The sequence below is a fragment of the Sciurus carolinensis genome, chromosome X, assembly GCF_902686445.1.
Source record: "Sciurus carolinensis chromosome X, mSciCar1.2, whole genome shotgun sequence".
Classification (NCBI taxonomy): Eukaryota; Metazoa; Chordata; class Mammalia; order Rodentia; family Sciuridae; genus Sciurus; species Sciurus carolinensis.
This window is the reverse complement of record NC_062232.1, coordinates 65,760,275-65,775,046: the sequence shown is the minus strand read 5'-3', so window position 1 is coordinate 65,775,046 and position 14,772 is coordinate 65,760,275. Positions and strand designations below refer to the sequence as shown.

The 14,772-nt window shown below is 31.6% G+C and overlaps 1 protein-coding gene across 2 annotated transcripts in view; it reads right to left on the bottom strand.

The window, feature by feature from the left end:
- The window catches only part of Apool (apolipoprotein O like), a 59,761-nt gene that overhangs the window by 4,413 nt on the left and 40,576 nt on the right, over positions 1-14,772 (bottom strand). For both annotated transcript variants that reach the window (XM_047536545.1, XM_047536546.1), the window contains 3 exons: positions 13,514-13,605; positions 7,723-7,836; positions 7,410-7,521 (listed from right to left, as the gene is read on the bottom strand). In XM_047536545.1, the coding sequence (XP_047392501.1) occupies positions 7,410-7,521; positions 7,723-7,836; positions 13,514-13,605 (318 nt within the window). The remainder of the gene's footprint in view (positions 1-7,409; positions 7,522-7,722; positions 7,837-13,513; positions 13,606-14,772) is intronic.

The following is a 14,772-nucleotide window of genomic DNA, read 5'->3' as shown; positions in this document are numbered from 1 at the left end:
TTAAATTTTGGGACCATATGTTAATGAAGTAAACAGACAAAACTCTCTGCCAACATGGACCTAACATTCAAGTTGAATGAGACAGACAATAACTTACGTAAAACATATATCAGATGGTGGTGAGTGCTATGCAGAAAAATAAAGCAGGGAGAGACATATGGAATATCTGGGTGATTTGCAATTTTATAGAATGACTAGGGAAAGTCTTCTGGAAAGATATATGAGTCAAGAACTAAAGGATGTGTGCCCTGAAAATATCTGTAGGAATGCCTTCCAGGATGAGCTGACAGCAAACATAATAGACCCAAGGCACATTTGAGGAACCAAGACAGCTGGATCCGCAGAAAAGATGTGGTGTGTGTGGGTGGGGGACACTGGATGATAGGAGACATGATCAGATTGGGTCACAAAGAGCCACGGTAAGGATTTCAGCTTTCATTTTAAATGAGATGAGAAACTAGAGGACCATTTTAAGTAGATACAATCTTATGTTTTTAATAAGAACACTTTTAGCTATAGAGAAGAGATCATGGGCAAAAAGGGTACAGGGAGGGTGATCAGTCAGGAAACAAATGCAGTACTCCAGGAAAAATACTGAGTTCTTTACTTAGGGTGAAAGCAATGGAGGTGGTGAAAAGGAATTAGATTCTAAAGATAGAATGGACAGTTTCCTAAATGGATTGAATATGTTATATGAGAGGGGTTTATTTATCTCAAAAAACTGGAAGAATGAAGTTGACATTTACTAAAATAGGACAAAATGTGAGAGAAGCAGGTCTGAAGGAAAACAAATGAAATGTAGTCTTAGATGTGTTGAACTTGATTTTGCTTACTAAACAACTGAGTAAAAATGTTGTTTAGGCAGATAAACCTGTGAATCTACTGAGTTCAGAGGAGGCCTTGACTGGTTTATAAATTTTACAGTCATAGCCTACATATAGCATTTTAAACAATGGGACTACGTGAGATCATCTATAATCAGAGAAGTCCAAGGTAGGAGTCCTTTGGTACTCCAACTTATTGAGGTTAAGAAGATTAGGAGAATGTAGCAGAGAAGACTGAAAGAAAAGCTAATCAGTGATGTAAGAGAACCAAGATTAAATGCTATCCTGCAGGCCAAATGAAGAGATAATTTCAAGGAGGAGGGAGTTTAACCTGTATAAATTGTACTGACAGACTGCATCAGTTGGAGCCAGAACTCCTGCTTTTGACAATATGTAGATTAACAGTGATTATAACAAGCTTATCGTGTACTATGCAAAAATGCTAAGCTATTTTCATGCATTATCTCATAATATCACCATGAGGTAGATGCCATTTTTATAGTCATTCACATATAATTACATATTGATAAAGGTTTTGTAATATTCTACTGTAGCTAAAAAAGTTCTTTCACCTAGTGACATCAGAGTACAACACATTATACACATATGGGGTGATGTAGATGTAAACAAATCTACCTTCTGGTGGTCAAATAAAAGCATAGCTATATAAAATTATACCCAATACTTGATAACGTTATTTACTCAAAGTGGTATATACTGTATCATAATTTTAAAGTGAACTCATAAAAATGTTTACTGTAAAACAGTATGACATGTTGTGGCAGCAGTAGTCTCATATGTCTTGCACTTACCATATCCCTTGATTGTATCAAGAGGACACGTTTAAGTAAGAGGACAGGTTTATATAAGTACACTTTATGATGTTCTCATAATGGTGCAATCATCTAATGCCACATTTCTCAGAATAGATTCCTATTGTTAAGCAATATATAACTGTATTAGTGTTTTATAGATAAGGAAATTTTAATTTAGAGAGGTTAAGTAACTTGAACAATGTCACTCAACTGATAATGTGATACACCCAAGACTGAATCCAAGTATGTTTAACACCAACACAACAACCTTGGCTTTTCTATAAAATAGGTACTAGAGTAATAACAATCTCATATAATTATTTTTAATATTAAATAGGATAATGGGTACAAAGTTTTACATATAATACCTTGGGCATAGTAATTACATAATACTAAAATGTTTCTTCTGAGCACTGTTCTATTTAAATGTTTTCCTTCAAAATGTGATTTGTTTTAAAAATATTTTATTACATTTGGGAATCACATATTTTTTCTATAGGACAATTAAATTTCAATTTTATAATGAAAAAGTGGAGAAATAGATTTGGATACATTGATTTCTCTTACTCCTATTTTTTAGGAACATTTTCTATTTTATAATGTGAGAAACACCTATCTATAACTTCTTCATCAAATGTATTTTTAAAAAAACAACCAGATAATAAGTAACCATTATCCACAATAGTAATACAGTTCTCTGTAGATTAGGAATTCTTAACTTGAGGTCTCATTGGGAGTCTATGTTATGACTTATGTGATCTACTAAATGGAATGGGGAAAACTTTTATTTATTTTCATTAATGTCTCAAAATAGACATATTCTTCTTCAATAATGGACACAGGCAAAAAAGATGACAGCATTAGCAGTACTTTGCATTTTGTCACCAATAGAAATCACAGATGTTTTCGTATCACATTATAGTTGCAGATTATCTAAAAATTATTTACACTTACAACTATTGAAAATTGTACTAATAACCTATATTAAATATTGTTCAACACTTTTTAAATAATATCATATATTACTGTATATTTTACATATTCTATTATGTCATTTGAAAACATTTTGAGAAGGAATCTTAGTACATAAATGGTTAAGAACCTGCTAGAAAGGCTTTCTTAAGTATCTTTACTGCCACCTGGTGGAAATCATTGCTCAGTATAAGTAAATAGTGTGCTATGAAATTGTTTTCTTTTTTATCAAGTTAACATAGTTATCAGTAGGCATGCGACAAATAATTTTATGTGTCTTAATGTGCTGAATCTGCTTACTAGTACCCATAAATTGACTAAGTCCTCTAGCACTTCTACCCACTTCCTTAATTTATATTCTTGTCCAAAGTCTTCTCAAATATTCACCTCAACCAAACTTCCTGAATTAGAAAGGTCCTTTTAAATTTAGATCTCATCCCTTAAATGTTCTTAAAAGGCTTCAAGATTTTAATTTATCCATAGCTTAGGTAGAGATTACTAATTAGAAAACATGCTTCAGAATTCTCTGTGGAGCTTTTCCTAAAATGTATCCTCTTATAGATCTCACCTCTGGAGATTCAGACTTGTAATTCTTCAGTAGTGTCTGGGAATGTTGAAAACAAAACAAAATCTCAAGTAATTGTGATATAGATCACTCTGATTTAGAATCACTTTGCCTAAGTTATTTTGTTTCCATCATTTTAAAAATCTTTTTCTCATGCTCTTCTGAAGAATTAAGGAATATATCCTTCCTCTTAGAAGTTTCTTCATCCTTGGACTGATCAAAGACTCTCCCAATAAAAGGATGGAGTCATAATAAAACTCTTCTTGAATCTCAATGCCCCAGTAATTATGACACTTTACTTGTATTTTATATTTTGATCACTCATAAAATTTTATTTACTACTTAAAGTTTCTTAGCAAACTTTTGGACAGACCACCAATAAATTTCTGAGTGAAGTTAAGGATTGCCAGTAATTCTATATTTCTTTCTTGCATATAAAACCAGGATGATATTCAGCATTCAGCTTCTCAGTAATTCAACATTTAAAGACAGTAGTTGTGAAAAGTACTTTCTCACACTTTGTTCTATACTTTCTATTCTTTTTTTCCCTCTGTGCTTCAGTTTGCTGGGTTTTGTTGACTTATCTTTGAGTTTATCAATGCTGTTTTCTGTATACAGAATACTATTAAACCTTGCTAATGAGTTCATTTCAGGTAGTATTTTTTTTTTCACTTCTGGAATACAAACTTAATTTTTAGTAGATTCCAAGTCCCTGTGAAATTTTATAACTTTTCATCCTTTGGGTCCATCATTTTTTTCCAATTCACATATTAGTTACAATTAATATAAAGTTGATTTCTGTGAACTTTCCATGTTTAAGTCACCTGCAGATTTGATACTATTGCTTTATTTATTTTCTCATTTGTCAGTCATATATGCCTATCTTTTTGCATGACTACTAGTTGTTTGTTTGTATGGCAGACACTGTATATAAAATAACTGACAAAGTTCCAGATGGTATCATCTACAAGAAAGGAGTCTAATTTTCCTCTTTGAAGAATGGTGAAGCATGTATCATCTCAATCCCCCTAGGCATTGAGCTGGGTTTGGCTGGGTTGTAGGTTAAGTGAGTCAGAATTCTGGTTCCTCCCTGTTTTTTAGGTCTGGCACTCCTTGGCTTCTAATTGACAGCCTGACAAGTTTCTATTGCTTTAGCACTAAAAGACTGCAGGTAATCTGGTTTTGTCCTTCAGAGGTTTTGAGGTTGGCTTTTTAATCTCATGATACACAAAAAAGTCTGGCAAACATCATGAGGGGGAGTAAGTTGTGTATATGTGCACACCCTCTCCATGTAGAACAGGAAATGGCAGACCTTTCATGCAAAAAGTCGAGTAAATATTTTTGATTTTGTGAACCACATGGTATCCACTAGAACAGCTCAACTATGTCACTGTTTATGAAAGCCACCATAGAAAATACAAAAATGAATGTGACTATATTATATTGAAACTTTATTTACGCACCAATGTCTGAATTTCATGTAATTTTCACTTGTCATGAAGTAGTATTCCTTTGATTTTCTCAGAATTTAAAACATATATAAAACATTCTTAATTTGTAGAACGTACAAAAAACAGGCAGGGAGTCACATTTGGTATATGGGTCATAGGTTGCCAAATGCTGCTTTAGGGAACATTATCCTGTAAGACTGTGGAAGATTTCAGACTGCTTTCACTACATTCTTGAAGAGGTCCATGATATCAACTTACCAAATTTGTGATTCTTCAAATAGTGTAATTTTCACCTTAAATGTGTAAGGGATGGGAGGGAAGTGAACCCATGTTCAGAGAATTAATAATATAATCAGTATACACCCAATCTGTTCCATATGGTATTAAGTGGTGGTTCATTAGCTAGCAATCACTAAGGTGTAGTGAAATAAATGAAAATTTATTTAATGGCAAAAAATTAATTACTCTAAACAAATGATAATGACTTCTTCTTCTTTATTATTATTATTAGTAGTAGTAGCCACATCCCCAGCCCTTCTATTTTATTTAGAGAAAGGGTGTTGCTGAGTTGCTTAGGGTCTTGTTAAGTTGCTAAGGCTGGTTTGAACTCAGGGTCCTCTTGCCTCAGCTTCCCAAGTCGCTGGAAGTACGGGCATGTGCCATGGAGCTCGGCTGATGACATCCTTTAATACTCATTAAGACCTTAGTATGTGCCTAACATTATGCTTGGTGCTTTACATGCAATATCTCATTTGATATTCACAAAAAACCATGTGAGACCTATTACTGTCCCTCTTTCATTTGTGAATTTGCCCCAGGTAACAAAACAATTAAAAGCTGCTTGTGGAATTCAGATTAAAGTCTTATTCTAAAACCTATAATCACAGTCACTACTTTTTCCCATGTTACAGAACTTTGGGATTACATGTGAAATGTAGAAATGGTGAATCTCAAGTGTAGGAAAATCAACTCTGAATCATATATTGTTAATGACTGAATGTTTGGGTTTCAAATATCACATGTTGAAACCCTAACCACCATTGTGATGGTATTGGTAGGTGATGTCTTTGGGAGGTAATTAGGATTAGATGAGATGTTGAGGGTGGAGCCCTCATGAATAGAATTAATGTCTTCGTAAGAGTTCTGAAAGCTTGCTTCCCTCTGTTTTGTAGGTAGCTGACTTGTTGTAGTATCCTCAAATGGCAGAGAGAATACTACCAATCAACAGAAGAGGGCATTCACAAGAACCTGACCATGATGGCAACCTAGTCTTGAACTTCAGCTTTTAGAATGTGAGAAATGAATTTCTGTTACAAGCAACACGGTCTATGGTACTTCTTTTTATAGCAACCTACACTAAGACATATAAGGATGAATAGCACTGGCATCACTCTCTGCCTCTGCACATCTCCTAAGAATATGTGTCATATACCACACAGGCAAAAACAGATGGTTAAAGGATTCCGAAATCCAGATAAATAAAGAAAAGATATTAGCTAGGCACAATTTTAGTCCCACTTGTTAGAGTATGTTTCATCTTTACCAGGATACTTGGGAATAGACAGGCATTTAAAAAAATGACTGGATACATTATATGCTTTGGGAATATGGTTGGCTGTGAGTTATTTAGAAAAAGTCTAAAAACTAAAACTTATCTTGATTAGAAAAGAATGGCAATAGAGGAAAATAATAAAACTCAAATCAGGTTTGGTATTTGGTGACAGTTTTTATAAAGATTAAGTATAAGGAGGGGGCTGAAATTAGAAACTAAATTCTGGTTTTAAATTAGAAAAAATATACAATGGAAAGGGCTTAGGCTTTGTTATCAGGAAAATCTAGGCTATAAACACAGCTCTGCTACTTACAAGCTATATTTATTGGAACAAGATATTTAAGCTCCCTGATTCTCAGTCTTTTCATCAACCAATGGGAATAATTATTGCTACACTAGAGTTTGTTTTGCTTTTCTTTGTGGGTGAGGATCAAATAACAGTACACTTAAAACGCTTTGTATCACAGTACATGCTTGATAAAGGGTAGATATTACTGGTACTTTCTACTTCTCCACCTGAGTTGGGTCATATTTTATTAGCAATAAGACACCTTAATGGGTTGAATTATCCACATTGTACACACAGAAAAACAGATATGCAAATCAGTTACACGTGCATTTGTGTGAATGTAGTCAAAATAGTATTAAAATCTCTGCTACATTCTTTTCAATCACAACAAAAATGGCAGTATTTGTTTACAAATTATAATTGTAAGTATTGATTGCCAATATTGAATACTAGCAACATTACAAGTATTGTAATCTGTACCATCTCTATTATTTGATGCTGTAATTTCTCTTGGCACCTAAACATAATTAAAATAGAGGTGGTGGAATCTAAGATTGACAAAGACTGACAGGCAAGTAGCACAAGAAATAGAAACTGATATTTCTTTATGTAGGCATGACTCATACCTATGTACCGATAGAACCCAGAAAGTTACACTTTCCTTCTCCTGACAAAATGGCTTACATTTATAAAGTGATATTAAATGCTTCACCCAATCAACTTGTCAGTGCTATTCTATGCGCCCACATATAATGATCTATATTATGAACTAAGAGGTGATTTAAAACAAAACAGGTCCCCATAACCTAAAAAGAAATACAAACTACATGTATGAGAGAGAAAAAAATGTATGAGAAAACCACGTAAGTTCAAACCAATTATAATGCTATGAAATTATTTAATAAAAGAAAGAAAATGAAATTGAATTATTGCAAACAAACCTGAGACAGATTCTGATTTGGTCTTTGTTTCAGGGCTGAGTTCTGTTGGCAAAGGCACTGAATGTTTCTGGACGTGAGTTGTTTTTGCAGGTATTTCATCAGAGTTGCCTAGCTGTTTACCAAAAAGATTTTTCCTTCATAAGTAGATCATTTTACTAAGAAAATATAATACCCCAAAGAATTATGGCAATGTACTATGATTCCTTTACCTACTTTCATTTTATCATTTACCTCTGTCCAATATCCCCATTATAAGTTAACACCAACCCAAACAAAACTCATGTCTACCTTGTTGGTCCCATTTAAATTCTACCTTATTTCTTTCCTTAGGTTCAGGGAGTGATTCCTTTTTGTTGCTTTTTGTCCATAAGGATTTAAATGCTTCATAAATTTGCTGGCTAGTAGCATATGCCTTTTTTCCAGTTACCTAATTTAAACAAGAGGTGAGTCAAAAACATATTTTTAAAAGTTAAAATAAAAATATTTTAAATTCATATCAGGTATTTTATATGAACATTCAGGTTATAAAGAATCAATAGCAAAAATATAAAAATCTAAATCATATAACACAAAGCACCATTTTCCAAATCTTATATGAAAAATTATTTCTCATATAAAGGCTAATTAATATAAAATTTGCATGTATACTGTAACATGTTAATTGTAAATTAAGTGTATTTTACTATTATTTTTGTAACATTGAAAGGACTGAAACCAAGATATTGTGCATAGCAGTTGCACACTCCACAAAGTGGCATCCCCAGACCTATTTTATTATGTTAAAATTATTTTCCAAGTTTTATTGAGGTATAATTGACAAATAAAAATTATATCTATTTAAGATAAACAACACAGTGTTTTGATATATCTTTTTATAATGATTCTTGCAGTTTAGTTAATTTGTCGCCTCACAGAGTCTCCGTGCATGTGCTCTTTTGTGTGCTTATGTGTGTGGAGAAGAACACTTAGGATTTACTCCCTCAGCAAATTTCAAGTATTACATACATTATTATTCTCTAATTGACCTGCTGCACATAGATCTCCAGAATTTTCTCACCCATTTTTTTTACTTAATGTCCATGGATTATGTACCTATCTTATAAGAAAGAAAAAATTATGGCAAGTGAGATAAGTTAAAAATCTAAACACCTAGAAAAAATTTATGAAAAATGGTCAATTCCCATCACTTAAATGTTTAGTATGTTTTAGTGATTTAAAGAAAACCACAAAGAATTGGCTCTGTAGAATATGCTGTAACTTGTAATGAGTAGATTATTACTCAGCTTTAAAGAAGAATGAAACTATGGCATTTGCTGGTAAACTTTGTCATTTTATGACTGAAAGTTTGTCTTTTGACCAACATCTCCCCATTTCCTTTAACCCCACAGTCCTTGGCAACCATTATTCTACAATCTGCTTCTGTAAGATCAACTAATCTAGATTCCACATATAAGTGATACTATACAAATTTGTATTTCTGTGTCCCGACATTTGTGACAATGTGGTTGATCTTGGGAAACCTAATGCTAAGTGAAAACTATGTCTATCTGCCTTAAGTTTGGGGGAAATAATTTGACATAATAAACAGTTGAATGAAAAAAATGAGATTTTGAAACTACATTTCTTAAATTTTTATGGTACTTTCTCCATTCACTAAGAAAGCAACTAATTTCTCTAGAAAAGAAAAATATTTTTTGGGTAGAGAGATAAAATAAATGAACCACACACTATAGCAGAGACTGGAATTCCTAAAGTTGCTGTTCCTTCCATTCATATTACTTTCCCTTTGATAATCTCCTGATTCCTTCTTATCCCTTAGTCATCCTTTTGTTCCTTGTGGCTAAAGCAAATTCAAGAATTACTGATTTTTCATGGGGAGATTTCCAGTATTACCCTTTCTATAAACATGATTTTTAAAGTTCTCTTTTTCTTCCTCATGTAGAAAAGTTTCTCCTATTTTCACTAAGTATATACATATACTTAAAAAATTAAGCAACATATTAGTATAAAGAAAGTCCTCTTTCTCTCCCAATATAACCTTTGTTAACAATTATATAGGTAGACTTTCTGAAGTTTTACTATTATATATACATTATATATATAATTGCCTCCTTATCTGTGGGGGATATGTACCAAGATCTCTAGTGGATGAATGAAACTGAACCTTATATATTTTATATATGTACATTTATATTTACATATATATTTATATATATACACACACATACATATGCAGACACATATATGTATATATACATCCCTATGTAACTATACTTTTTTCCAAATAAATATTTGATAATGCTTAATTTCAATTAGGTACAGTAAAATATTAACAAAAATTAATAAAGCAGAACAATTATAACAACAAAATGTAGAAGTTATAAGGAAGTTCTCTAACTCAAAATATCTTACTATACTGTAAATCTTAGGCACTTCAACAAATGGTTACTTTTTCCTTAAGACAACTTTCATTTTTTACTTAAAGGAAGCACTTTTTAGTTTTTCTTTAGTCCATCTAAGTAATGCCAGTACCACTTCTCTTCTGTTTTGGGACCATCATTAAGTAAATAAGAATTACTTGAACACAAGTAGTGAGGTATTGTTATGGTTGACCTGATAACCGAGATGGCTGCCAAGTGACTAACAAGTGGGTAGTGTTATGGCATATACATTTGTTAGGCAGTAGCTAGCACATGAAAGAAGAGACAAAAAAAAACTACCAAGGGACTAGGAAAATAATGATAAAAAGTGCCATATGTATAAGCTTTTTGCCTCTCATGATCAAATGGCAGCTTTCCTTGCTTTTAGCTGCCTATCTGATAGCCATCTGGAATGTAAGCTGCATAAGTAGGTGCCCAAACTGATTTGAGACCAGAAGAAAAAAGTGCAAGCACAAGGCCCTGAGTTCGATCCCCAGTACCGCAAAAAAAAAAAAAAAAAAAAAAAGAAATAGTTTAAGATTGCTTTGTTTCTGGGTCTAAAAATAAGAAGAGTGAGCATTAAAATCTACTTTCATACATTGCTCTACATACAAGAAAAAAAGTGTCAATAAAAAATCTATAAGGAAAACTATTTTATTGCATTAAAAAGTATTTTGTATATATTCATAAAATTGTTAAGGACTGTTTTAAAATGTAAACTTAAAATGTCAGTAACTAGGAAAGAAATGTAAGAAAGCTATAGGTATGAAAATACATTATGGTAAGAATAATTAAAGGGAAAAGAAAATATTTCTGGATGAAAAAGTATCTTGTAATGTAGTATAATATTTTTGTCCTAAACTTCAAGATAAAAGTGAGGACAAAACTAATGATATAAACTGATTATTAAATGTCTAAGTAAACTACAAAAGGTTCATAGAAGGTAAATATAAAATAGTTTGTGTGTGATGAAGTAATCTATAATCATCACAATCAGATAAACTTATTTAAGGGTTTTTTCCCCTAAGGTCAACTGTTAATACATTAATATAAAACAAAGTCTAATTCTCTGTTTAAAAATATCAAGATTTTCTTAAAACATTAATCTCCTCTTATCTATCAAGATGATTTCTTGTGTCTTCTAGGTTTTATTACTTAGAGAAACTAAGTCGTAAAGAAATTAGGATTTTAACTGTTTTAAAGTCTTTTAAATGATTATTTCATAACTGGTTAATAAACAACTGCTATTTTAGGTAACTGCAAGATAGTTAACATCCTAAATATATGAGACCATACACACACACATATATATACACATCTGAGAACTAAATATATTTGTCTGAGGCTTATAAAAGTTTATAAAATTAATATAGGTTTACAGGAAAGGTAACCAGTAAATGCTCTCTTTTAAACATTGTTTCTGACAGAAAAGGGCCACATTGCCATTTGAAAACCTGGCTTGCATCCGTTTGCTTAATTACAAAAATGTTTCATTATTATATAAATGAGATACATTTATATATAAAATAATAATTCTAGGAAAATTAAAAGTTTTATAAAGACTCAAAGTAAATGGCTAAAAATTAACTCCTGTGAAATTAGAGGTTAGCAAGATAACTGTAAAAGGCTGGGAAAAATAATAAAATTTAAAAGAATTATTAAGCATTCATATACTTTAAAACTGTTTTTAAGGGTGATTTTTATTTTCAGGAAATGTAAACAGGAATTTATAGACATGGCACATTGAAAGAAAGATATTGTATATCTTCAACAAGGAGATTGGTACTCAAAATCCTCCTTTAAAATAGAGAAAAAGGAACATTCATGCTTTAATTTGAAATAAAATTTCAGATACATATTTTATATTTATATTTTGTTATATATTTTTTATAATTACTTGCTTTAGTATTTTCTACTGTTAACTACTGATCCTGATAATATCAAATAGAAAGGGTTCTATTGTGTATACACATTTTTTTCATGCAAATATGAATGGTGGGAGTCAAAGACTCAAGTCCATCATGGATCTCAGGTTAAGAAACCATTTTCCCTCTATAATATATTTTGCCAAATATTACACATAAGATTGATGTGTTACAGTCAAAGGAAACACAAGCATTTTAGCTCTAGGAATCATTATTTATCCTAGAAGAACTTTAAGGGAATCAACATTAATATCTTGTATTATACAAATTTATTTTAAGTTCAGCAATTCATTTGTTTTTCCTTTGGTAAAAATAAAATTAAATTTAATATCTTACTTTTAAAAACAAAAAGAGATGCATACTATACTCTCATAGTTATCTGGGCATTCACCCATCGATTTTTTCTAACTATGTGTGCACTGAAAGAGGTCTAGAAATGTGTTTTATCAAATTTTAGCACTGTTATTTTTATGGACAGAAGTATTGTGAGTGGTTATTTTTCTTGTAAGCTTTTCTTTCTATAATGCTTGTATTATTTAAGGAGATGAGTAGGTATCATTTTGATTAAAAGAAGAATAAAAAGCAATTAAAGAAAAAATGTACAATCAGTGGTAGCATCATCCACTGGGAACGTTAATGTAGAGGAAACCAGGGCAACTGCAGCTAAGTGTGATACTGGGCAAGTCAGTGACTGTGAAAATTCTCTGGGTCATAGTTTCCTTATTGGTAAATGAGAAAATATGGACACTGAATTAAGCATCCTCAAAGTTTTCTTTGAGCATCAACATGTTATTAATTTCAGTGGCTAATTCCAACATAAATTCTTATGAGGTAGTTTTAAAAATAAATTTGTTTTTCTTAATCAATTCTCTCAAGTATAACTAGACTTAATGCTCTCTTCCTTTGTTATAAACTTTTATAGCTTGATCACATTATAAATTATACAGTACATGATATCCTTGACATTTTCAAAATACTGAATAGGCAGTTTTATCTACATAGATAATTAAAGAGATGTACAAATGAGAATATAAATACATTAAGTCCTTCTCTAACACTATTCACTGCATCAAGTGTGAGAAGGAAATGTTAAATGTTGATAATTAATGGAGGAAGGAAAGGAGGGGAAAATGTATAGCCCAAAATTCTCCTTCTCAATCTGAATATGTATTAAAAAAATAAAATACTACAAAATCTTTTCAAATCATTATGATAATCTTTAGCTTTATAGGGCAGCTCACAAGAAAATTATGAAACAACTGTAATAAGCATTTTTGGAAGGTATTTCTTTGTTCTATGTGGTTTCAGAATTCATTTTCTATGTCTATGTATATTTTTTAACATTCAGAAGACTTGGTAATCAATTGATTATTTCTTGCATTATGTTAATATTCTTGAAAGAACAGCTGCTAAAAAGTGTACTTTTCTACTGATAAAAAACCGGAATCTCATGTAGCAGCAATGGAAGAGTATTTCTGCTCAAAAATTCTAATTTGACATCTCTGAATATAGTCCTCAAACCTGCATTTATGTTGTTCAAATATATTTTTAAAAAATTCATACTGTTTCTGATGATCATGTAATTTAAGAATAGCATTTACCAGGTCAAGGTGCTAAAGCAATTTTGCCTACATAAGTTGATACCAACTATATATCTCTGAAAATTAAATGCTGCAGTTATTGTAAAACATCAAAGTATTATCACATTGAGAATTTTTAAAAAATTGTGAAAGGCTGCTGTCACTTAAAAAGAACTTACCTTTGCAATTATTACTGACTGAACTGGATAGCAAACAGTTGCTCCTAAAGTGGCCAGTCCTAGTGGATAAGCAACCTTTTTAAACCCAGAACCTATAAAATTAAAAAAAAAAATTCCAAATAGATGCCACAAGAAATTTGAATCTTATACTATAACATTTCCTTTGCTCTCCTTAAGCTATCATCCTCTTTTAAATTGCTGTTTAGGTCCTAATACCAATCAAAATGATACCTAAAATGCTCTTAAGGATCTCAATTCCATTAATAACTTTTAGCTGTTTTGTCCAATTAATAAAGGTGTTCTCAATCTAATACACATAAGTACCTAAACAAAAGGAATGGATGATTTTCTTCTTTTTTAAAGCTAGGTAGCTTTTTGTGTCCTAAGAAAGTTGTAACCACACTTTTTTCAAGTATCTAACAAGTGATGATAATAAAAAATAATTAATCAACTACTGTCTTTGTGACACCATGTTAAAGTGAAATTAACGATCTCATATGTTCTTTTTTTGATTAAGTACTTAGGAAGGCGAATGACTGAACTAATTAATCAGCTAAGGACTTTAAAAAGTACATAGCTCCTTCATGTCACTGAGTTAGAAAACTGAGTAACTCCATAACTTAACATAATTAATGCACTTCCAAAAGTGCTTCAATTAAGCATCTAAGAGTCACTTTTCATACCATTTTTGAAAGCAAAACCCTTCCCAAAAATTTACAAATTGAAACTCACTAGGAACTTCAATACATAAAACTTGTAAATTTGAAGTTGCTCTGATTAAACCAGGAGTGAGAAGCTAACCTTGTTTGTGTGGCTTATTCATTTGTCTCCATTCATACCTAAACACTTTCAGGGAACTCTAGGTTCTGCAGAACAGTTGGAAATCTGCCACTATAAGTTAAATCTTAGTTTCACCAGACAGTTTGTTCAAAATAATGTGTATCCTAAATGCTTGTCTGGGCATCTTGGGCTCTATAAATATAATCAGGCAATTATATGATAGAAGTTTAAGTTGGGGTTAAGTACTTTTTTTATCCTCTCAAACAGCTTCTTCAATCCCTAATTGACAGTGGAATGAAACTGACAAAATTATCCTATGTACAAATGTTTTAGTCAGCTTTCTTGCTGCTGCAACTAAAAGATCTGAATAAAACAATTTTAGGAGAGGAACAATTTATTTGAGGGTTCATGGTTTTAGAGGTTTTAGTCCTTAGAAGGCTCGCTCCATTCCTTGGGGCTCGAGGTGAGACAGAACATCA